Below are 24,190 nucleotides of genomic sequence, written 5' to 3'. Positions count from 1 at the left end.
AATGAACACATTTGCTTTATTATGGCTATAGATTTTTTTTAATTCTGTGAGTATTGTCTTTTTCAGGGAGATTCTGATAAGCTAATTGAGGAAATTCAGCAGCTGAATAAATCCCTTATAGATAGTGAAGCCATAGCCTTGGATGCCAAAAAAGAATCTGCTTTTCTCAGAACTGAAAATTTGGAGCTGAAGGAGAAGATGGCAAGTACTTGTTGAACTGCATTTATAGCTGCACCAAACGCTGTTAAGGGGCTGTCTGCTTCCAGACCGGTGAAGAAAGCCATGAGTGTAGTGGAGCACAAGCTTCACAAGAATGCACAACTCATTAGCTTTCTCCAAATACTCTTTAAGTAATGTTTTTATTATGGAATTATTGGAAAATGGGTCTTCAGAAAAGAAAATAGAGGCTTTTGCCAGTGGGAGTGGGTGGTAAGTACTAAGTTGATCAGTAGAGAGAGGAAAGGAACAGTTTTTAGGGCATTACTAGGACAAAAACTTCAAACTTCATTTTCCCAGAAAACAAAAGAGAATAAGAAATGTGAACTCAAGAGTGGTATGGAGCTTACTCTGAGCTTTGAAGGAGTAAAGACAAAATAGTAGCAGCAGTTACAGCCCTGACCTCTAATATAAGGAATATTTTGTTAGAGGACTCTGACAATAACGCAGTTGTTAAATTGTGGCTTATTCTGCCATATTTATCAAAGTCAAAGCTCTTCAGAGTGACAACAGGAAATGTACCAGATGCAATATTTACATGTTAAGCAAGTAGACTTTTCTTTTGTGTATGACTTGCATGTTTTATTATTTTCCTGAAGAACGAACTCTTAAATAATCATAACCAAATGCAAAAGGATGTTCAATTATATCAAAGCCAAATAGAAGCGGGGAAAGCCAGTTACAGAAAAATGCAAGCTGACTTGCAGAGAGAATTGCAATCTGTATTTCAAGAAAACACAAGACTAACTTCACTGATGGAGGGAAAAGTTCCAAAAGGTACTGTTCCAGGTGGTTCTTTTCCTTCTCTCTCCCTCTCCAGCCTTGTAATGGTAGGGGGATAGGGAAGACCTTGGCTCTTGTTTTCCTGAATACTTGGAGATTCTGTCAATATAAAAATACTGGAGTATCTGGTATGGAGTAACTGCTTTAGCACTTTCTCGAACTTCTTGGAGAACTGCAACGTATGGAATGCGTATTTGCAGCTAAGACAGTCCAGTTAATGAATGCTGTTGGGGAGAATCTAAAAGAAACTGGATGCCAGCCTAACAAGTGATGACCGAATTCAGACCAGCAGCTTAATTGTTGGTCATTGTAAAATATACTTTTCTACAATTATGCTTACCTGACATCCAGAATGCATTATAAACCCTGCTTAATTTGAATATGCTGCTTCTCTTGTACTCGCTTATCAATCTAAACTTGTTAATTCTCTAGATTTGCTTGCTCCTGTGGAGCTGGAAAAAAAGGCAGCTGACTTAAAAGCAGAACTAGAAAAAGCTTTGAAAGAGAATGCACTTCTACAAGAACAAGTAAATGAGCTATCAGAATTTCAGTGTCTACAAAATACTGTTGAGACGCAGAAGAAAGAGGTAAAAAAAAAATCTAACCCTTTTTTCTCGTATTTGTATTGTATGTGACTGGTAATATATTAATGGGTGCCTAGTGGATATGAAGATGTAAAGCCAAAAGTTGTCTTGAATCAAGTAATCTGAGATTATATAGTTAAGTTTGCTAAATTATTGTTTCTCAGGTATTTAGTTTTTGCACCTAGGAATAAGTTTAAGATTACATGTGTAGTCAGAGTCTACTACAGTTTATCTGGATTTTCTAGTCCAACATTTGTGTGCCTATTTGCCATGGTCACCATTAATAACCGAGTGTATAGATAAAGTGGTGTTTGATCCTGGATACTGTTTTTAATGATTTTTCTGGTAAATTGGGCAAAGAGAAAATGTCCAGATCTCTTATCACAAATGCTGCTTGAGAAGTGAGAGATTTACGTTGTAAATTCTGGAAAATATGAGAGCAAACCTTTTTGTTTCCTGGCAGATCAAAGCTCAGTACACTAAGTGTGCTGTAAATACATTTTAAGGGGTTTGTTCTGGCTTTCTTTGTCCTTAAATATACTCTAGTAAGTATGTGCAGTGAAAATTTTTCTCAAACTCATTAATACTTTGCAAGAAGTTCCAAACGATCCAGTGGTCTGCTTCCACTAATCAACAAAACTTCATTAGATGTTAACAGCTTCATAAACTTCTCTGTATCATGGAGAAAGTATTGATACACCTAAATATTCAGTTTAGGAGTCCAGTCATAGCTCAAACATAGGAAAAAGGAACTATTAAAGAACATCTAGAGTTAGAGGAGCGACTTCAAGATTTTGCAAGAGGCTTGACTGTCTTCTTTCTCTTTTAAGGATTCTTCGCTAGACTGTTCCCTGTCAACAAAGCAAAACCTATTGTATTTTGATGTATGTTTACCTGTACTTTATTTCCTTTATCTGCATATGTACGTAGCTTTTATTATGTAGTTGTGACAAATACTGACTGAGAAAATACTATTAATATTGCTTTTCTGTTGGCAGATTCTTAAAAAATGTGAGGAGTTACGCTTATTAAAATTGGAAAATGAGAAGCTGCTTTCTGAAGTAGCTGATAATGAAATTAGACTTAGACAGATGACTGAAGAAATTGAAAAATCAAAAGGCAATCTAGCAGATGTACAACAGAAATATGTGAAGTCTGATCAGGAATATGTAGCACTTAAACATCTCCATGACGAAATAGAACAAAAATACATGGCTGCATCAGAAAACAATGAACAAATGAAGATCCAATTAGAATGTCTGTCTAAAGTAGCACAAGAGTCTAAAACAACTTTGGATGAAGTGAAATTAGAGGTGAGTGTCACCTTGTTAATTTTTACAGATAAAACTCAAGGACTTAATTCATAGTATTAATAACAAGGAAAAAGTTTTTAGAGGAGTACTCTTTAAGGTATAAATGACAATATCATTGATTTCCTCTAATATGAGTGGCTATTACTTATTCCATGCCAAGGGTATAATGTTGAAGGATGATGGATTCAATGGTCTTTCTTTGTAGGCAAAGAATATACATTGCTCCAGGTTCTCTTTCTGTACTTGATCTTTTAATTCTTCCTTTTCCACTCCTAAGTTATATCCCCATTATGTTAATTTTATTTATTTCTTTGCAAATGCTGCTCTGACCTGCTACAGTTTCCTCATTGGGAACTAGAACTTTTAGAACACAAGATCATTCAAACCAAAGAGAAGCACCACAGAAATTGGCCATTAGAAAGGGGAAAAAATATTAAAGAAATATTAAAGAAAACATTTAAGAAGAAAAGGGAGTCAAACATAGATATTTTTGACAAAGCTTTAGGCACTGGTGTGTCTCATATTCTAGCTATGGATTTGATAATTCTCCAAGCTATGCTGCAGTTTCATTTGTAGGGCTAGTAAGACTTTTGCTGCTAAGGAGGACCACAGGAAGGTTCTATAAAAAAATGCTTATTTGCTGTGGGCAAGAGCATAAGCTGTAACTTACAGAGAAATTATGAACTTCCTATCTAGCATCTCTCATCCCTTCTAAGCTCATATGAGATTCTGTGAGAACATGTACAAATAATGGAGTTCTACACTACAATGAAAGTGTCTGGCTTTTTCCCTTGCAAAGCTCTCTAGCAAAACAAAGGAACTGGAAGAGAAAACAGCAGAGCAAAAACAACTTCTTGAGCTAAGAGAAAATTTTATTCAGACTCAGAAGAAGTTAAATGAAATGGAACAATTAAAAGAGGAAAAGAGGATTAGTGAACTGAGACTGGAGGCCAAGGATTCAGAGATTCAGGCAGTTCTTCAGCAGCTCACTGAATGTCGAGAGGAAATAAAAACTCTAACCCAGGAAAATGATCACCTGAAGCAAAAAGGGGAATCTCTCCAAGCTGAGACAGACCAACTCAAAGAGGATATAAAGGACACTGTTTCAATGGTAGGAATTTTGCCCTTACGGAAACAGACTGTACATGTTAAGAGGAAAAGTGTAAGAAGACTATAGGTGATATTGAAATATTTAGGGGAGCATGGGAGAGGTGGGTTCTGTGGTATTTCTAAATCAAGGAATGGTTACTAATGTTGCAAAATATTTATATTTTCTTTATGGATTGTCTGTCATGTATTCTAAAGAACATCTTGGCCCATGAAGAACTGAGAAATACACAGAGTTCTCTCAAGCAATGCCAGAACACTGTCCAGAAGTTGGAAAAATGTATTTCTGAAAAAGAATCTAAGATTCTGAGTGTTGAAGAGGCACTAGGGAAAACCATTAAAGAACTCGAAACACAGGTAAAACTTTGTCATAATCTAAAATAAAAATACTTTCAATGTGTTTTCCAAAAGCATGAAAACAAGCCCAGATAATTAGTTTAGTCTCTTCTGCGTGTCCATAGAAAACTTCTAGCTCCTTAGTTGCAAGTGGGCAAGAAAATAGCACTGCCTGTTCCAAGCCTTCAGCAGCTGCTAATGTGTTTCTGTAGAACTTCAAGCTCTAAAGTACACTCTAATAAACCTTTGCTTAACTAGTGTGCCCCATGGTTGTGGATTTGAGTAGTGGCGTTAGATGGCAAGTGGAAGATAAGAGCTGCTTAAGGGTAGGAATGGGACTAATGATTTATACCACTTTGTCCCAGTGAGAACTATAACGTGTGACTGGCAATGGCAGCTCAGTTCCCACCATACAGTCGAAAGCTGATCCACGTTTTTGTGCCTGTTTATTCAATAATTGGCAAAAAATAGCGCTGAGAATATCAGTTGCATCAGTGGCTCAGGTTTTCTGGAGAGAGAATGCACAGTATGTGAGATTGGACTTTGCTTGCAGTGTATGAGCTGCCACTAAGTCAATGGTTGTGGGTTCAGAATCTGTGTGCTTTGGAACCAGATACAAAAATAGAATGCAAGTGGTTTCTTCTTTGGCTTCTTCCTCTCAGACTTTTTCTAGTTGAAACTCTAGGCAATATTGCAGAAGATATTACTAAAAGGTTAGAATTTAAAATAAAACAGATGACAAAGGCCAAAGGCTTGATTTTGTAGCTTTTCTAGTTTGGTTATAGTGGTTTGATGTTAAAAATATCGTAGGAGAGCAAATCAAACAAAAGCTTTGCATTCAATTTTGGGTTTGAATTGATGGACGTGCTGTCCTTGTCTACCTTTTTTATAGATCTCACAAATGACAGAAGAAATGAAAATCATCATGTCAGAGAGAGATCAGCTTGCTGAGGAAAAATCTGAAATAAACAGCTGTAGAGAAAGTGCTCAGCTTCAGGAGCAAAAGGAACAAATCCTTTTCCTTACACAGGAGAACCGTTCATTGCAAGAGAAGCTGGACAGCTTACAATTGAAAAAAGAAGATGCTGGGGAAGGAACATCGGTAATTATGCTCAGGCTGTACTGGAAATTCCAGCATGTTGTTTAAACCTCCACTGTGGTGAAATAATTTGCAAAGCACATTGGAGAAAAGGGTCCTGGTACATGGATGTACATGAGCAAACACCGGGTTTATACTTGTTTATTAGCAATATATCCCACCCATATTGTTGTATATGGTCATGTAGTGGTAGAATGTGACTGTGAATAGGATATTAACCTGATACAGGATGGTGATGTTCTGCACTGATCTGCACAGGGATGTGGTTCTATAATTAAGTACCTGGAACTAGAAACTGCTCATCTGGAAAGGGAAGGCTCTGCTTTATTGAAGCATGGGTGGGAGTGACTTCCTGGTGTGAAAGGGACATTGCAACCAACACTTCCTGTAGCTGATTGCAACTCTGTGTGTGTGTGTGTGTGTGTGTGTGTGTGTGTGTGTGTGTTGATACATACAGAATTGGAAAAAAAAAGTAAAGTATCTGCCTCTGTTTTAATATGGAATTGGGAGTGAGCAAATTTTAGGTAAATAATTGTCTGGACCTCCCTAGCATTACCTACAGCTGAGACTAGAAATACAGGTTAGGTCTTTAGTTCGGGAAGGGAGAGGGTTTGTTGGACCTTCTTGGTTCTGTCATTGTTGTTGTTCCCCCAGTGCTTAAACTATGACAATGAAATTCTACTTCCAGTAACTCATTTCAGAAGTCCTTGCTTCAAATGGGACTTTCATGTTCTGCTCATTTGAAGAAACTTGAATTGCAGATTGAGCTCAGTCCAATTTTATTATTCTAAAGCAAATACAAATCTTCTAGAAGAGTGCCTTTGTCTTACATGCTCTACGTGTCAAAGCTTAGCCACATTTCTCGTGAAGATACTTCCTTAGTCGTGTTCACTTCTATGTCTGCACAAACCAGGTACCACAGACTCGGGAAAAATTGCTGGAGAAAGAGGTGTCTCTTCTAAGAGAAGAGCTGAGCCAGACACAAAGGCAATTGCATGAAATGGAGCAAGCAAAGGCCAACGGATATCAAGGAGAATCTGGACAAATGGAGAGGAGAGACTTTATTCCAGAATTGCCTGACTGTCAGGAAGTGAGCACCCAGACAGAAAGAGAAGATGATGATGATGATGATCTTAAAATGCAACTGGAAAGCCTCCAGAATGAGAGAGACCAGCTAAGAGAAACTATACAGGAGACAATTAGCAAGGTAATAAAAATGGTCCTGCCTCTGCAGGGTAATGGCTTTAGTAAACTTCTGCCTTAGATTTTGAAGTGTTGTTCAGGTGTTAATATACTGTAATTGTGTCCAAAGAATTCAGAGATGCAGGAAGAGTTGAGATGCACTCACAGAGCTCTTGGGCAGCATCAGGAGACTATTGTGGAGCTGAAAGAAGATATTTCGGCCAAAGAAAATCAACTCTCCAAAGCGCAAGAGGCATTGAAGGAAAAAACTGAAGCGCTGCAGCAGCAGGTCAGAAGCAGTTGTGTCAAATAAGCTCCTGTCACCTATGGCAACCCATGTCTTCTGCAGGTTTCGGTTTGTAGGGGTGCAGTAAATGTAATCATGAAATTTTATTAAAAGATTTTCCTTTCTTTATTTTTCCCTCTACTCGTTCTCAAAAGAAGTCCATGAAAACAGAGGCAGTGAAAGGAGGATCAAATGCAATTTGACATGCAACCTTCAACCCTATGGAATATTACTTGGAATCCATGCTGCATTTGACCTCAATGGATATCCCCAGTCTTACATTAGTTTTTCATTTCTAATAATGTATTATAGCTCTGAAGGTCCTTGAGCAGCTGTAAGGCAGTTTAGCTCATTCTTTAATTTGTTGCAATATTATAAACCTCTTATATGCTTATTATTTTGATGGTTTTAGGTAGTGTGGCTTTTAGGCTTTGTTCTAACAAGCAGTAATGTCTTCTGTCTGCTGTGGATACAGCACTGAAGATATTTGTATGGAACCAGAATGGCCCTGTAGGTTTTTCTGCATTCACTTTTGTCTGCCAATGACACAGAAGCACTGAATTTTGATTGACTTTTTAGCAAAATTGATATATCTTTTTTGCTTACTATAGCAGAAAACAAATGGCAATATTTTCTGCACAATAATCCAGTTATAACAACTCATAAATGCAGAGAGTTCTTATCAAATATGCTCCAATAACACTCTCTTAAATCAGGACTTATTAGTGGCAGAAAAAACATAAGTAACTTAGATGTTGTTTTTATCACATTAATTCCATCTTCACTACAGATGATTAGAAATACTGATACTGGTTTTGATTTGTTCTTTGCAGCTTACTGAAGTAACTGAAAACCTGACTTGTGTCTCGTCTGACTATGACAAGCTACTGGCAGAAAAAGAACAAATTGAAAGAACACTGAATGAGCAAGTCTGTCAGCTGCTTGAGAAAATCACTTTACTCAATAAGGAGAAAGATGAGCTACAGCAAATGGTGGAGGCTTGCAAAGAAAGAGAAGAACATTTGTTAAAGGTTCAGAGGCGGTCAGAGATTCTGGAAGACAGCCTCACAAGCAAGGTGAGGAGTTTGGGGTGTTAGGAGCTATTTTGTCTCCCGATGTTACTGATGTGTTAAACTTTTACTCAACACAAGTCTTATTTTTTAATTCTTAGCATGTAATATTTATGGTATCTAAACGATGCTGAACACAAGCCAAAGATTTTGTCCAAGTTTGTCTCCTGATGTTCAGAAATAGCATCCTCAACTTGTCTCAGCTTTGTGATCTGTTGGGTTGGTCAGTTTTTTGGAATGAAGGCAGATCTATCAAAGGTGTGCACGTTTAATTATAAAAATCAGTAATTGAACATGTATTTTGACTTTAACAGGCATTCTGTAGACAGCATGAACTTAAATGGGTTTGGAATTCGTGATGTTCTTGCACACTTTTTGAATAACAGACTTGGTTTTGTAGCTCTTCTAGTTTGGTTATAGTGGTTTGATGTTAAAAATATCGTAGGAGAGCAAATCAAACAAAAGCTTTGCATTTAATTTTGGGTTTGAATTGATGGACAGGCTGTCCTTGTCTACTTTTTATATAGATCTCACAAATGACAGAAGAAATGAAAATCATCATGTCAGAGAGAGATCAGCTTGCTGAGGAAAAATCTGAAATAAACAGCTGTAGAGAAAGTGCTCAGCTTCAGGAGCAAAAGGAACAAATCCTTTTCCTTACACAGGAGAACCGTTCATTGCAAGAGAAGCTGGACAGCTTACAATTAAAAAAAGAAGATGCTGGGGAAGGAACATCGGTAATTATGCTTAGGCTGTACTGGAAATTCCAGCATGTTGTTTAAACCTCCACTGTGGTGAAATAATTTGCAAAGCACATTGGAGAAAAGGGTCCTGGTACATGGATGTACATGAGCAAACACCGGGTTTATACTTGTTTATTAGCAATATATCCCACCCATATTGTTGTATATGGTCATGTAGTGGTAGAATGTGACTGTGAATAGGATATTAACCTGATACAGGATGGTGATGTTCTGCACTGATCTGCACAGGGATGTGGTTCTATAATTAAGTACCTGGAACTAGAAACTGCTCATCTGGAAAGGGAAGGCTCTGCTTTATTGAAGCATGGGTGGGAGTGACTTCCTGGTGTGAAAGGGACATTGCAACCAACACTTCCTGTAGCTGATTGCAACTCTGTGTGTGTGTGTGTGTGTGTGTGTGTGTGTGTGTGTGTGTGTGTGTGTGTTGATACATACAGAATTGGAAAAAAAAAGTAAAGTATCTGCCTCTGTTTTAATATGGAATTGGGAGTGAGCAAATTTTAGGTAAATAATTGTCTGGACCTCCCTAGCATTACCTACAGCTGAGACTAGAAATACAGGTTAGGTCTTTAGTTCGGGAAGGGAGAGGGTTTGTTGGACCTTCTTGGTTCTGTCATTGTTGTTGTTCCCCCAGTGCTTAAACTATGACAATGAAATTCTACTTCCAGTAACTCATTTCAGAAGTCCTTGCTTCAAATGGGACTTTCATGTTCTGCTCATTTGAAGAAACTTGAATTGCAGATTGAGCTCAGTCCAATTTTATTATTCTAAAGCAAATACAAATCTTCTAGAAGAGTGCCTTTGTCTTACATGCTCTACGTGTCAAAGCTTAGCCACATTTCTCGTGAAGATACTTCCTTAGTCGTGTTCACTTCTATGTCTGCACAAACCAGGTACCACAGACTCGGGAAAAATTGCTGGAGAAAGAGGTGTCTCTTCTAAGAGAAGAGCTGAGCCAGGCACAAAGGCAATTGCATGAAATGGAGCAAGCAAAGGCCAACGGATATCAAGGAGAATCTGGACAAATGGGGAGGAGAGACTTTATTCCAGAATTGCCTGACTGTCAGGAAGTGAGCACCCAGACAGAAAGAGAAGATGATGATGATGATGATCTTAAAATGCAACTGGAAAGCCTCCAGAATGAGAGAGACCAGCTAAGAGAAACTATACAGGAGACAATTAGCAAGGTAATAAAAATGATCCTGCCTCTGCAGGGTAATGGCTTTAGTAAACTTCTGCCTTAGATTTTGAAGTGTTGTTCAGGTGTTAATATACTGTAATTGTGTCCAAAGAATTCAGAGATGCAGGAAGAGTTGAGATGCACTCACAGAGCTCTTGGGCAGCATCAGGAGACTATTGTGGAGCTGAAAGAAGATATTTCGGCCAAAGAAAATCAACTCTCCAAAGCGCAAGAGGCATTGAAGGAAAAAACTGAAGCGCTGCAGCAGCAGGTCAGAAGCAATTGTGTCAAATAAGCTCCTGTCACCTATGGCAACCCATGTCTTCTGCAGGTTTCGGTTTGTAGAGGTGCAGTAAATGTAATCATGAAATTTTATTAAAAGATTTTCCTTTCTTTATTTTTCCCTCTACTCGTTCTCAAAAGAAGTCCATGAAAACAGAGGCAGTGAAAGGAGGATCAAATGCAATTTGACCTGCAACCTTCAACCCTATGGAATATTACTTGGAATCCATGCTGCACTTTGACCTCAATGGATATCCCCAGTCTTACATTAGTTTTTCATTTCTAATAATGTATTATAGCTCTGAAGGTCCTTGAGCAGCTGTAAGGCAGTTTAGCTCATTTATCGCATTAATTCCATCTTCACTACAGATGATTAGAAATACTGATACTGGTTTTGATTTGTTCTTTGCAGCTTACTGAAGTAACTGAAAACCTGACTTGTGTCTCGTCTGACTATGACAAGCTACTGGCAGAAAAAGAACAAATTGAAAGAACACTGAATGAGCAAGTCTGTCAGCTGCTTGAGAAAATCACTTTACTCAATAAGGAGAAAGATGAGCTACAGCAAATGGTGGAGGCTTGCAAAGAAAGAGAAGAACATTTGTTAAAGGTTCAGAGGCGGTCAGAGATTCTGGAAGACAGCCTCACAAGCAAGGTGAGGAGTTTGGGGTGTTAGGAGCTATTTTGTCTCCCGATGTTACTGATGTGTTAAACTTTTACTCAACACAAGTCTTATTTTTTAATTCTTAGCATGTAATATTTATGGTATCTAAACGATGCTGAACACAAGCCAAAGATTTTGTCCAAGTTTGTCTCCTGATGTTCAGAAATAGCATCCTCAACTTGTCTCAGCTTTGTGATCTGTTGGGTTGGTCAGTTTTTTGGAATGAAGGCAGATCTATCAAAGGTGTGCACGTTTAATTATAAAAATCAGTAATTGAACATGTATTTTGACTTTAACAGGCATTCTGTAGACAGCATGAACTTAAATGGGTTTGGAATTCTTGGTGCTTTGCAAATTTTCTGAATAACCGTTAAAGTTTGCAAGTCTTGCACTCAACTCTTGCTAATTCAGGTGTTTTTGCAGTTTTCACTCCTTAGCATTCCACCTTTCAAACTCTTCCTTTGTTGATCAGAGAGTGTAGTTTAGGTTTGGTTCACATTAGCAAATATAAAGGCAATTCCCATGCCCATCTTTTATGCTAATTCCTATTTCTTTTAACTTTCTTGTGATGTGGACATATGTTACCTGCCTTTTCTTTGTTCTACTTCTGAGTTATTAGAACACCAAAATTATTTTCAAACTTCTCTGGCTGTTAGTGTAAATTTCAGTTATTGCAAATTGTGGCCTTTGTATTTGACATGACTGATTCGAGTATTTCATAGCGGAGTGTTCAGACCACAGCCACCAAATTGTAATTTGTGTTTGTTTTTCTCCACTCTTTATTGTAGATTCAACAGTTAACTGAGACACTAAATAGTGTAACATATGAAAAAGACCAGTTAATAGCTGAAAGAACTAGTCATTCTTTCCAACTTAGAGAACAAATCTCATCAGTTAATCGAGAAAAAGATGAGCTACAAAAACTTCTGCAGGATGTCAGGTGTGAGCGGGACCAGCTCAAGACAGAATTGCAAAGAAATTCTGAGATGGTGAGTTGCAATGTGCATATCTAAGTTACTCATAAATTCACTTCTTAAATGGTACTTAAATATGTATACTTTTATTTTAGTGTATTGAAACAAATGCAAAACTAGAACATGCTTTAGATCAGCTGAAGCAGAGAAACCTGAACAATATGTCCATTCAGGAAAACCCAGTGGATACTGCAGAGCAGGTGGCTGATGACAGCCTGAAGGAAAAAAGCTTGAAAATTAAGGTAAACTTATTTCTCTCCTGGATGCACATGTAAGATCTTAATACTACTTGTCCTGGAGCATAAACTGTTTGTATTGTGAATAAAATGGTTTGCATATCCTGCTAAGATGCTGCAGACCACGAGATCCGTTGATTTGCTGTTGCTGTTCAGTGATTGCACCTCTCATCTCAACTGAGAAGTTCAGTTTAACATTCCCAGTGAGAATAACTAGTCATGTAGAATCATAGAACTATTTAGGTTGGAAAAGACCTGAAATATTATAGAGGCCAATCTTTAATCCAGCACTGCCATGTTTACTAGTAAACAATGTCCCTAAGTGTTACATGTACACATCTCTTAAATACCTCCAGGGATGATGACCCTACCAGTTCCCTGGGCAGCCTGTTCCAGTGCCTGACAGCCCTTTCTATTAGAAATCTTTCCTAACATCCTATCTAAACCTCCCCTGGTGCAACTTGGGTCTATTTTCTCTCATCTTGTCACTTGTTACTTGAGAGAAGGGACCAACCCTTACCTTGCTTCAATCTGCGTTCAGGTGGTTGTAGAAAGTGATAAGGTCCCCACTGGACCTCCTTTTCTCCTGGCTAAATAACCCCAGGTCCCTCAGCTGCTTCTCATAAGACCTGTGCTTGAGACCAGCTCCAGCACCTCAATGTCTTTCTTGCAGTGAGGAGCCCAAAACTTCACACAGGGTTTGAGGTGTAGCATCGCCAGTACCAGTCCCTTCCCTAGCCCTGCTGGCCACACTATTTCTGATACAGACCAGGATGCCACTGGCCTTCTTGCACGCTTGGGCACAATTCTGACTCATGTCCAGCCACTGTGAACCAACACCCCCAGGTCCTTTCCTGCTGAACAGCTTTTCAGCCCCTCTGCCCCCAGCCTGTGGCACTACATGGGGTGGTTGTGACCCAGCACTTTGCCTTGTTGAACCTCAAATGGAAGCACTTTGCTACTCTGGTTTTGCAAAATTCCCCCAAATCCTCCCTTCCATTACTCCCCATCAAATAATAAATTGGTTTCAAATAAATTAAGTTCCAGTGAATCCTCAGACCTTTTGTTAGTTTACTATCCTGAGTATACTTTCACACAGATATATTAACTTAATGAAAGCTGAAATAAACCAAGATTTATGAATATGTATGAAGTATTTTCAAGTGCTGTGCTATTGCACTGCAGTCTGTATATCTGTGCAGCAGATGATTCAGTTATCATTCTGTACTTTCCAGAGGAGCCATGAGTGCTGCTTCAGTTAACAGTAGTAGTGGTAAAGAACCAAATTGCAAAAATCAGTCAGGTATAGCTTTCTCTATTCTCACTGTCTTTCTATCCTGCATCAGCAGTAGGGAGCTAATAAGAAGGGAAGTAATTGATCCCTTTTAATGGCACCCTCCCCTTCTGACTTCTCTAATAGGTCTTCTCGTAGACAGGACTTCTCCTGTCTACCTCTTTCTGGTATGGTTTTCTCAAGTGTCTTGTTCTTGTTGGATACAGAGCATATGTCAGTTCCAATGTTTTTACTGTGGGGTGAAAGGGTTAAAACTGGTGAATTGTGGTTCTTTCAATTAAGAACCAACAGTGGAGGGATATGCCAAGGGAGTTTTATTCTTACTTCAAAATGTATAAGGTAGCTTCAGAGTTGCAGTTTACTGGGAGTGCCCTCAAGCCTGTTGGGCTACTCAGCCTGCTCACTGATGAATCACATTCTGTTTTTACAGCAGACTGCTAGGAACAATTGTATGATCCCACTCCTTCAAGAAAGGACCAAGTAGATAAACTTGGGAGCCTGTCCTGAGGAAAGGCCAGCTGACAAACTTGTGAGCAGGAAAAAATTTTATTTCAGGCCTAATCTACAAGTCTTGATGTGGCCGGGCAATCTAAACCAGGAAAATAATCTGATCTTGTGAAATGATTTGCTGGAAAACTAAGAAATTACCTGCTTTTGTGCCTAGCTTAGTGTTTTTGTCATATCCCTGTGGCAAGTCAAAACTGAAGTCTTAGTCCTGTTAGCGTTTCTGTTGTAAAACCAATACATACTGTAGGTGTTAGTTCTGGAGTCTGGTTGGTTATTTTAAGCTTCTGTGTATAGCTAATCACAATTTTCTTTATTGTGAATTAATTGATTTGTTTCACTTGCATTTAGGAACTTCTTGAGAAATTCTCAGATGTGGGGAAGAGGTATGAATGTCTCTCTACAGTGTCTCTTAAGCTAAAGAGTGAACTGGATAATCAGAAAGCACTGATAGCTGTGATGCTGCCTCAGCTTTCATCCAAACAGAGTAAACAAATCAAAACACGTCAGACTGAAAATGAAAAAATAAACAGTCATCTCCAGAGTTTACTGAACAAACTGAAGGTACTAACTTAAAATGCTGAATATGTTGATGCTTCATGTTGCTTGAGTTTGGGGTTTTTTTTAATAAGCTCTCAATATTAACAGCTAGGATTTTATGTACTCTAGCTTTGATTTTTGTGAATCCATATAGTGTAGGAAATAAGTTGATAGTAGTAAATGCTTTATAATCTTTAGAAAACTGGAGCTACTTATATGTGTTAATCAATCTGAGTTTTTGACTGTAGTTCAGCTGCTTGCACAGTGTTATTTCGTTAATATTATTCCATTTTAATTGGGAAATGAAATTTTTTTCTTTACTCCATAAATCAAATTACAGATGTCTAAGTGTGTATTTTTTTTTGAGGGGAAAGATGTTCAAGTTTGCTTGGAGATTCATGTTTACTCTGCAAAACTACCCAAGTAGTTTGATTTTATAGTCTTGCAGACCTTCCCCACTTTGGAAACAGTTTCACCATTGAACATCGGTTATCAGAAAAAAAGTTACAGGGAATTGGGAGAGTATTCATGTTCTCATATGCAGAAGTACAGTAAATGATAATGTTTTTTCTGTTCCTTTATTTACCATGAAATATTAAGGGTTGGGGAGTTTTGGTGGGGGTAGGGGAAGGGAGGGGAAAACATGGATGGGCCTGGGAAGAGGGGGATGAAGTTGATGTCCAGTTTACAAAAACACTGGGAATGATCTGAAGAGCCAGTCATGTCTATAAATATCCATTAACTAAGAATTTTAGCTATATTCCAAAGAACCTTATTTTATAACTTCAAGTAGGGTTTTTAGGTGTGTGGGGGTTTTGTTTTGGGGGGTTTTGTGTGTGGGTTTGGTGCACCTTTCACAACTCTAAGAGGAAATAAATATAACAAAGAATGGTTTGCTTTTCAAAGTCTAGACTCATGGAAGGCTGTCTAGAGCCTTTTAGAATTTTTGAGGGTTTTAGGAGTCTACAAAAAATAGTATACCTGGAAAATGCTCTCTCAGCTAAAAGTCTTAAATGGCATTGCTGTGAAACACACATAAACCTAATTTTCTTAGGTCATGTGTTAGTTATTCTGGACATCTACAGGCTCGGAGAGTAAATAGATTGAACTGTAGAATGTGGAATTTTAGCTGCATGTAGGGTGCTGTTCAAAGCTTTCTCACGGATACATTCTGTGCTGCTACAACAGTTTCTGTTTGGTCGTGTTTGCGCAAAGAAAAGAGAATATCACGCCACTGTTAACAAGTATAAAATGGAATTGCTGGAAGAAAAGAGAAAACAAGATCACTTACAAGCCCAGATTCAGTATCTTAGGAAGAATTACTTGAACCAGAATGAAACACCATTGCAAGAGTTAAACATCAGTGAAGCAGTGCAGAGTTTGCACTTGGATGCAGAGGTAATATTTGAGAAGAATTTCAGATAGTAAAGACTTCATGTTTCAAGGCATGGGGTAATGTGGTATTGCTCATCTAATGGCACTAAGTTTATCTGATAAGACTTCACTTAAGGAGTATAAGGAATAGATTTGGTATTTTTTTATGTTACTAGTTCTATAATGTGAAGATTTCATTTTGTAAAGTGGCTGAAAATAAAATTAATGGGTTAGAAAATAGCAGGAATGTTATTTACTCATTTGCCCTGTGAAATTCATACTACCCAGTACCAAGATGCCTTCTAAAGCAATGAAATCAAGTTTTACTAAGATGCATAATTTTCCCCTTCCCACCTGCCTCAGGAATGTAGATTGTCTTCTCCTTGGGTGTAATTTAATTATAGCAAAACTCCTTTTCTATGATAATTAGGTGCAAAACCAGACTTCCTGCTGTATTGATAGCTAAGAGGACAAAATGTGTATTTAGACATATTGGTTATCAAAAAACTATTTAAATTTTAATTCCTTTCTCTTTAAGAACATTCTCAAAGACGTATCAGAAATGGAAAGTGAACTTCTGTGTATAAAGGCAGAGTTAGAGCAGCAAGAAAGTGCTAGAAAAGAAACAATACAGTTCTGGGAAACTTGTTCAGGAACTCATTGTGATGCAAAGGAACTGGAAGAGGAGTTAAAGAAAGATACTGAAAGGTTTCTGCAAGTCATTAACTTCTGGACTCCTAAAGTAAAGGTAAAATTCAATGTTATAGAATCAGAAATGTATTAGCTGATTGAAAACAACACACACAAAGGCTCTTGAATGATGATGTGTTTATCAGCACTTACTATATTCTTCCTTTAACTGTGAGAGTAAGAGTGCTTAGAAGATTTTTAAAGCTTTCCACATGCATCCAAACTTCAAAACTTGCTTTGTAAAAGACTTTTTAGGCAATAAATGGGAGGGGTAGTGGAGTTGTTTGTTTAGGGTCTTACTAGTCTGAATTCTGGAAACTGTAGGCTTAAAATTGTTATATAGTTTTGCTCGCCAAACTTTGTCAAAACTACGTTAACCGTTTTTAAAACTCAATTGTAATTCCTATTACATTTCTCTAATTTCAGAAAGTCAAGTTGTTCTAGAAGTGGTGGTGCAACTTTAGCTTTCCTTTCTCTTCTGTCTTCTCATGTCTTGCCTCCTTTGGAAAATAAGACACTATTTTTCAGGGTTCAGTGCATCATGACCAGGATTTCATGAGCTTTTATCTTTGTGATTAAATGTCAAGTTTAGCCAATTTTAAAAAGTTTTTTCTGTAGAGTCAATAGCCAGTCTTGACTTCTTCAGGATTTCCCAGTGTTGGCAAACTTTTTGGAAGAATTCCCTGACAGACATATTATGTGGATCAAAGCCTTTAACAAACAAAGAAGAAGTCTCATACATTGGTCATTTCCTGAGAAGTGTCAAGTTTTTCTTTGTCTGATATATTAAACCATATGGGTTTCTCGAACAGTTCAATGTGTGTATTTTCTCTCAAATTGTTTAATTTCCTTCAGTCAATGACTATGTTCCAGCAAAAAAATCTGAATAATTGTGGTTTTTTTCTGTTACTGATATTCAAGAAGTCTTTCCAATATAGTTCCTTTGTTTCTGTAATAGTGTTTGAGTTAATGCAGAAATACTGATAGTCCTGCAATATGCTATTTCTCTTTTGGAAATGAAACCATTCTTACGAGTGTTGGTGATTCCATTTCTGACAGCAAGCATTTTCAAATGGCACACTGAAACAAGAATGTGAAATTAATACAGACCAAGATACTTCCTGTCTGTTTGCTTGCCTTATTTCTAGATGATTCAAAAATTATTTAAAATATTATTTCTATGACACTACTGCAGATACTCCTTCAGCTTTCTTCAGAACTGGATGCCAGAACTTCCAATGATAGTAAAAATGCTGATGTTGAATTGAAACAGAGAAAAGAGAAAAATGAAGAGTTGCTTCAGGATCTAAACAGTCTAAAAGAAAAACTGGCCCCTGGTAGCTCTGCCAGTGTTGCGTTAGAAGAAGAAAACTACAGGCTTCATAATAAATTAAAGGCTGCAGAACAAGATATAAAGGTACCATAAATCTGTGCCACCACAATACATTGGCCCAGAGTGCACATTGTAGTAGCTTTTTTATTTTGGAAGTACAAGTTTGAGCTCTTGCCTGTAACGTATTTTAATTGCCTGATTTATGTACACAGATGTCAGTTTAGAAATTCATACGAAATGTTTTAATTTGGGTTTGAAGTATTGATTTCAATAGTGTGATACTGTGGATGCTTCTCCATGTCAAACATGAAGCTGGAGAGGAGTTCTCTCTCTAATCACAGGAATTCAGGACTCATTCTCTCTCTCCTATTTATGTCTCAGTTACTCTTCTTCAAAGCATTTTTTTTTCTTTTCTCAGACTTGAGTGCTCCAAACACTCAAAAGATTTCACAAAATTGTGGTCTAGACACAGAGCTGCCATAGAGCCTGTAATATTGGATTTTTTGTGTGGTTTGGGTTTTTTGTTTTTCTTACTAAGATTATGACAGTGGGCTGTTGTAGTTACTGTCTCTTGACATAACTACTCATAACTGATTGATGTATCTCTATAGGCTATGGAAGTAAAAATTCAAAAGTTAGAAAATATACTAAATGAAGTAGGAGAAAACGTCAAAGAGAAAGATGACAGAATAAACAAGTTACAAGCACAGATAAGGATAAAAACAGAGACAAGTGAGCTCACCCAGCTGCAAGCCAAACTGAAGGAGATGGACAAGTCCCTCAAGACTGTCTTAACAGAGAATAAGAGTCTTCAGGTAAGAGCAAAATACTTTACTATTCTCACTGTCCTCGGTGAAAGACAGAAAGCTTAAGAACAGCTGTAGATGAAACATAGGGCTCCAAAGCCAATGTATTGTTCTGTACGGCATTCCTAGAGAAACACTCTACTTGCCTGTTTAGCATGCAGTTCCACATTCCACTAGTGCAACCTTCAGAGGCAAAATTTACAACCCTTATTACAATATTAGAAGGTAAATTTATCACTTATGCAATGCATTTGTGAAACATTCTAAAAAAACATTTAAAATTTTGAAACTGAAACCTAAGCTGTTTTTCCAATGTCACAAATTTGCATGTTAGTCCAAAGTTCTCAGACTTGGATCTGCACAGAGGTCAGCAAAACTTGCTAAAATATGGTTGCACATAATACCCGAGAGTAGGATACCGACTGCTACTGTAGCAGTGCTAGTTGGTCATGTGGGACACCTTAGTGAAATAAACTTCCTGCTCCTGGTTTTCTGCAAAATCTAGCACATCACAGTGAAGATACAAGGTAAACAACCCTTAATTTCATTTCTAAGTAACAAGCTGTTCTTTGTACTAAATGCTTCATTTTCAGGCAAAATTAGGTAAAGGTGCTGAGTTGTACAAAGAAGAAATTGATGATCTCAAAACACAGTTGGTAAAATGTGCTATGGAAAGAATGAAACAATCCAACGTTTTTGAAATGAAGTAAGTTCAAATTTTATGTTGTTACAATTCTCAGCTACTTAGTTTTTAGCTTCTATTTTTCTGGTTTGTTTTTTTTTCCCATGTAATAAGAGGTACACATTAAGCTTTAGGTGCCATGGGTTTTCATTGTAGCTGGATTCCAGAGAAAATAAAATCTCTGGGCACTTTTGGTTGCTTACACAACTCCTTCCCTACAGACCTACCAAAATTTCTCAACCAACCATGTTCAGCCATAAATGAAATAACAGTTCTGACAAAAGAAGGCAAGAGGAAAGCAGGAACTGAGAATGCTCTCTTGATTCACTGGAGAGAAGGGATACACAGAGAATTAGTCCAACTTTTGAGTTTGTACACTTTGCCTGAAATCTGGCAACCAAGTTTATGTAGTTTTTCTTGTATAACTTGGGTCTGTCTTGTATTTAATAGCTCACTGGAATTTAAACTAGCTCTTCTGCAACTGTAATAACTATTAAACTGAGTTTTTCTCATTTTTTTCTTTCCTTCCTGCTTCATATAGACTTGCTAATTATAAAGCTCTCACAGAACACCAAGAACAACAGCTAACAAAGCTAAAAGAAGAACTTAGAAGAGCACAACAAGAGCAAGATATTACTGGTAAATTCAAGATAAACAGAAGGGACTCTTTCATGTGAAACACTGAGTTTTAAGATTATATGGTTAAAGACCAGATTGAGATGCAGGCCTTGTACCTTAAAGGGTATGAGGAGAACTGGGTGTATTTATTGGAAGATGAGATGGAAAGTGAACTACATTAGCTGTAGTTACACTGCATTAGAATCACTGCAGTTCTTCTGTTTACTTCTCCAGCCACATTTGCACTTGTGGAGAAGCTGCAGTGGCAGTAGCTCGTGTTGCCATTTTTCCCTTGATTGACTGCACCTATGAGTATCCAGTTCTAGTCATACTTATGACATACATGAAACAATAGCTATTTTAATTGTAAATGACCCAATGAAGGATCTTATGTTTCTTAGTATCTCCCTGGCAGTGTGAATAGTGGGAGGTGTGTTTGTGTAGAAAAAAGAGTAACCATTGTAATGGTACTTGTAACCTAGTGGGGTTTTGCATATAAGACCACAAGAAGGAACAGGCTGCAAAGTACATTGTCTTGGGTTTAAGCCCTGTCCAAACAGCATGCACACATCTGTATAAATCTGTTTTCTAGTGCTGAAAGAAGAGACTCCTCAGCAATCTCAAACACCCCTTACTTGTGGTGGCGGCAGTGGTATTGTGCAGAGCACACAAATACTTGTTCTAAAATCTGAACAAGCTAAGATACAGAAAGAAAACTTGCACCTGAAGAAACAAAATGACATTCTACTACAGTAAGTGTAAAGCTGACCAGCAAAATGTCACATTTGTTGTATTTAACCGTGCATATCATAAGTGTTTCTTTCTGGGAGACCTATAGAGGTGAGTAATCATTAATTTTAGATTTTCTAGCTTCTTTCACATCATAAGCTAGTGATTTATGGCTTACAAAGCCATAAGTGGCTTCGGAACTTTAAATTGCTGACTTTAATAAGAATCTCCTAAATGCTGGAAGATACATTTGAATTGTATGTTGGAAAGAATTTTAGCTTTAAAACTTATTTTAAAATTTCCTCTGAAAGCAAGATACAGTTTTTGCCTTGCCATGTCTGGTATGTCATTTGAAAATATAGGAACTGTGTTTTTCAGGAATTTTTCCTTGAGGAAACTGCTTTAAATTTTTCTTAATTAAATGCTAGGGGTTTTTTCTTTACAGTAATGAGCATCAGCTGAAAGAGGAACTCAGGAAATGGAAAGAAAGAGCACTAAAATGGAGAGAACGATCCTCAAGAGAAAATACTCGGGAGACAATACCACAGTCTCCAAGGAAGACAGTGTCATATTTCTTTAAAGACCAAACGCCTTCACCCTCCAAGCAACCCATTTCTGACGAAACGGTCACTCAGACCCCATCAAAGCCTCTGCCGCTGACTTGTCCAACAAATTTCTTTGATAATTCCAGCTTGGGTATGCCTACAGGTATGTGACACAGTGGTAGTGTCCTATAAAGATCTGGAGAAGCAGAATGTAAAGGATGGTCTTGGTTGAGGGTAAATGCTCTGTACCTATATATTCAGACCTGGAACTTGCATGATAACATAGTTTTCCTGAATGGTTAGTCAGCTGACTGTTGAAAAGCTGACCATCTGAGCTGTGAGGCTTCTATATGCTCTACATAACAGAAATACTTAAATGAATAATCTACCTCCTGAAGATTATACAAACTTCTTTCTTTTCTGCAGTGGAAGTATTGATGACTGACTTTTAAAAGTGAACCAGCAAAACATCATTATTAGATAACTGATGCTTTAAAATGTTTTCCTTTTTAACTTTACATTGGTTAAGCACAGACTTCTGGTAAAATTATTGAAAGGTAATGGCTGGTTAACTTTTTCCTGAAGCTTTTCAAGGTGTTATACTTCAGTCCTTGATGTTACATCTGCCACTCTGCCTGGCTCCAGCTACAGTAATAGCTGTTTTGATGGTAACTTCTGTTCCTCAGCCCCACTCTGGCTGTCTTAATTCTGGCCTGGTGACTTCTGGAGAAGTCTCCTAGTGGTCTGCACTAGTGTATTAATGCTACTGCCCTCATCATTACTCTTGCTTCTCACAACTTTCAGAAGACCCCAGCAGACATGTTGAAGAGTTAACCAGTTTTTGAGGTATTAATAGCAGACTTCTAGAAAGAACATGGCTCCTTGCTGTTTCTGTGATGGCCAGCTTGGTCATAGTACAGAGTTCCTCACAGCACAAAGCTGCTCAGAGGCAAGCTTTGATTGTTGACATAGAAAACACTAGTTGAGATTAAATCACTATTCCTACTGCTTGTCTAATTAAGAAAGGCTTTAATGTTCTTGTCTTCCATACAGGTACGTGTCCTGCGGCCACAGAGTCCACAGAAAAACATCTAAAGCACTTGTTTGGCACTTCTGACAAAGATAAAGCCCCTGAGTGTAGCACCCAGTAAAGATGCTCAGTTGTAAGCTGCCTTTGCAGTGGCTACAGCGTGAATCTGGATATGCAAAGGATAATTGCTTCAGGGTAAAAGCCATCAGCCTCCTCTATCCTTGCTGTCTTGGAGTTGCTACTTCCCACAAATGGGAGAGCTGGAATTGGAAGACAAACGTCGAAAAGCAGTAATGTTGCCTGTAACCTGCTTATCTGATGACATTCTACTGTGGGGTTTTGCCATTGTGGGTTTTTTAGATGGCAAAGAAAGAAAAGGTAATGTATGTAAGAAAAAATGGAAATAGGAATGGATCACAAACTAACCTACTGTGAAACTTCAGTCTTAAACTTTTCATTCTGTCATTCCTAAAACAGCCCTGGTCTGTATGGTTGATATTTGTATCTTTGGAGTGCTATTGACTTGGAAAGAAATATTCTTTTTGTTTCTCAGCAAACTGTGCTTTTTACACCGTGCTTTCTCTAAGTCCACAGAAACTGTATTTTCACCACAATCTGCAACTGAAGTTACTAATTTTTGTTTATAGAGCACACAATCATAAATTCCTCTTAAAACTCCTTAGAATGTTTCTGCAGCTCAGCCACTTTGTGAGACCTACTGTTATGTATGTTTTATATAAAAAAAGTTTCATTTGACAATAAACTTTGTGTTAAGTATTTAAATTTTTTGTTGTTGTTCACTTCACTTGTGCTGTGATCCAAATATGCTGATTATAGTATTCAGTGTCTAAAGACTATTTTTTACTAACCTCATCATTTTCATCATTATTATGCTTCTTGCCTCTCTTCTCTATAACTTTCTGTGGCAATTACATGTGCAGAAGTTTACTATTGCACAAGTCTGTCACTGGAATTTTGTTTAATTCTTTCTGCGTCTCTGTCAGGAAATGGTTGAAATCTAAAATGTAGATCCTCCTCCCTTTCCTACACCTTCACACCTTCCACTGGCAACTAAATAGGAATTTGGCATTCAAAGCCTTGGATCAACTCCATTAAGAATAAAACCATTACCATGAGTTGAGAAAGTCATTCCTAAGAAAGATACCTGCACCAACAGCATCATCCTTATTTTATAGGAATTGATGCCATGAGAGACCCCAGTCCTTTACTGTCAGGACTAGGGCCCACAGGAATACAAATTGACGTGCACTCCAAACACTGATTTCTATGGGTTTTATAACATTGTCCACCCAATCCCCAGTTCACACATCTCTGTCCTGCCCCTGGTCACGCCTCCTCAGGATTTGAGTTAGGGGTCAGTAGGACCCCCTCTTCATCATTGTCTTACTCCTCAGCACACATAGGGCTCTTGGAGCTTTTCCAGTGTTTTTAGACCCAAGGTTGGTGGCTCATGTTTATATTTCATTCTGCAGGCTTTTCTGATATTCTTCAGCTTTCTACCTTGGAAACAAGACTAAACATCTAAAAGAATTTGAGCTACTGATAATGAGGCAGAGGTTGGCATGTATAAACATTGAACTTAAGCTGTTAGAAATATTAGCACACTAAATCTACATTTTACTACAGTTACAAGTACTTCTAAAATCTATAAAAATTTAAAAAAAATCAAAAACCCCCTAGGCATCAGAATAAAGCTCCCAGTGATGTTCAGTCTTGTAAGTATTCCATTTTGGGTCACCCAAAATGATAAGCAAATGGCTGCATTGACAGGTTCCTGGGCACTCAGCAGTTACTAGAAGAGTCACACAAGGATTATCTACCTGATGGAGATACTTCAGAGATCTATAATAAAAAACCAATTATATTTACCTTGAGTTGCTGAAAACTGCCAACTTTGGTAGCAGTTACTAAGAAATTGCAAGTATATATCTCTCAATCTCTAACATGG

General features: G+C 37.8%; 1 protein-coding gene across 2 annotated transcripts in view; it reads left to right on the top strand.

The window, feature by feature from the left end:
* CENPE (centromere protein E) overlaps nt 1–22,985 on the top strand; it is a 37,054-nt gene extending 14,069 nt beyond the window's left edge. For both annotated transcript variants that reach the window (XM_071555943.1, XM_071555942.1), the window contains 26 exons: nt 67–201; nt 816–993; nt 1,432–1,586; nt 2,582–2,896; nt 3,696–4,007; nt 4,202–4,360; nt 5,232–5,441; nt 6,352–6,645; nt 6,751–6,909; nt 7,740–7,982; nt 8,504–8,713; nt 9,634–9,927; nt 10,033–10,191; nt 10,615–10,857; nt 11,655–11,855; nt 11,936–12,082; nt 14,226–14,438; nt 15,603–15,812; nt 16,327–16,536; nt 17,674–17,895; nt 18,423–18,626; nt 19,211–19,323; nt 19,841–19,938; nt 20,510–20,669; nt 21,092–21,354; nt 22,245–22,985. In XM_071555943.1, the coding sequence (XP_071412044.1) occupies nt 67–201; nt 816–993; nt 1,432–1,586; nt 2,582–2,896; nt 3,696–4,007; nt 4,202–4,360; nt 5,232–5,441; nt 6,352–6,645; nt 6,751–6,909; nt 7,740–7,982; nt 8,504–8,713; nt 9,634–9,927; nt 10,033–10,191; nt 10,615–10,857; nt 11,655–11,855; nt 11,936–12,082; nt 14,226–14,438; nt 15,603–15,812; nt 16,327–16,536; nt 17,674–17,895; nt 18,423–18,626; nt 19,211–19,323; nt 19,841–19,938; nt 20,510–20,669; nt 21,092–21,354; nt 22,245–22,342 (5,205 nt within the window). In that variant the 3' untranslated portion in view covers nt 22,343–22,985. The remainder of the gene's footprint in view (nt 1–66; nt 202–815; nt 994–1,431; nt 1,587–2,581; nt 2,897–3,695; nt 4,008–4,201; nt 4,361–5,231; nt 5,442–6,351; nt 6,646–6,750; nt 6,910–7,739; nt 7,983–8,503; nt 8,714–9,633; nt 9,928–10,032; nt 10,192–10,614; nt 10,858–11,654; nt 11,856–11,935; nt 12,083–14,225; nt 14,439–15,602; nt 15,813–16,326; nt 16,537–17,673; nt 17,896–18,422; nt 18,627–19,210; nt 19,324–19,840; nt 19,939–20,509; nt 20,670–21,091; nt 21,355–22,244) is intronic.
* Nucleotides 22,986–24,190: the final 1,205 nt, after the last annotated feature.

The sequence above is a fragment of the Pithys albifrons genome, chromosome 5 (genome assembly GCF_047495875.1).
Source record: "Pithys albifrons albifrons isolate INPA30051 chromosome 5, PitAlb_v1, whole genome shotgun sequence".
Taxonomy (NCBI): domain Eukaryota; kingdom Metazoa; phylum Chordata; class Aves; order Passeriformes; family Thamnophilidae; genus Pithys; species Pithys albifrons.
This window is presented reverse-complemented; position numbering and strand designations above follow the sequence as displayed.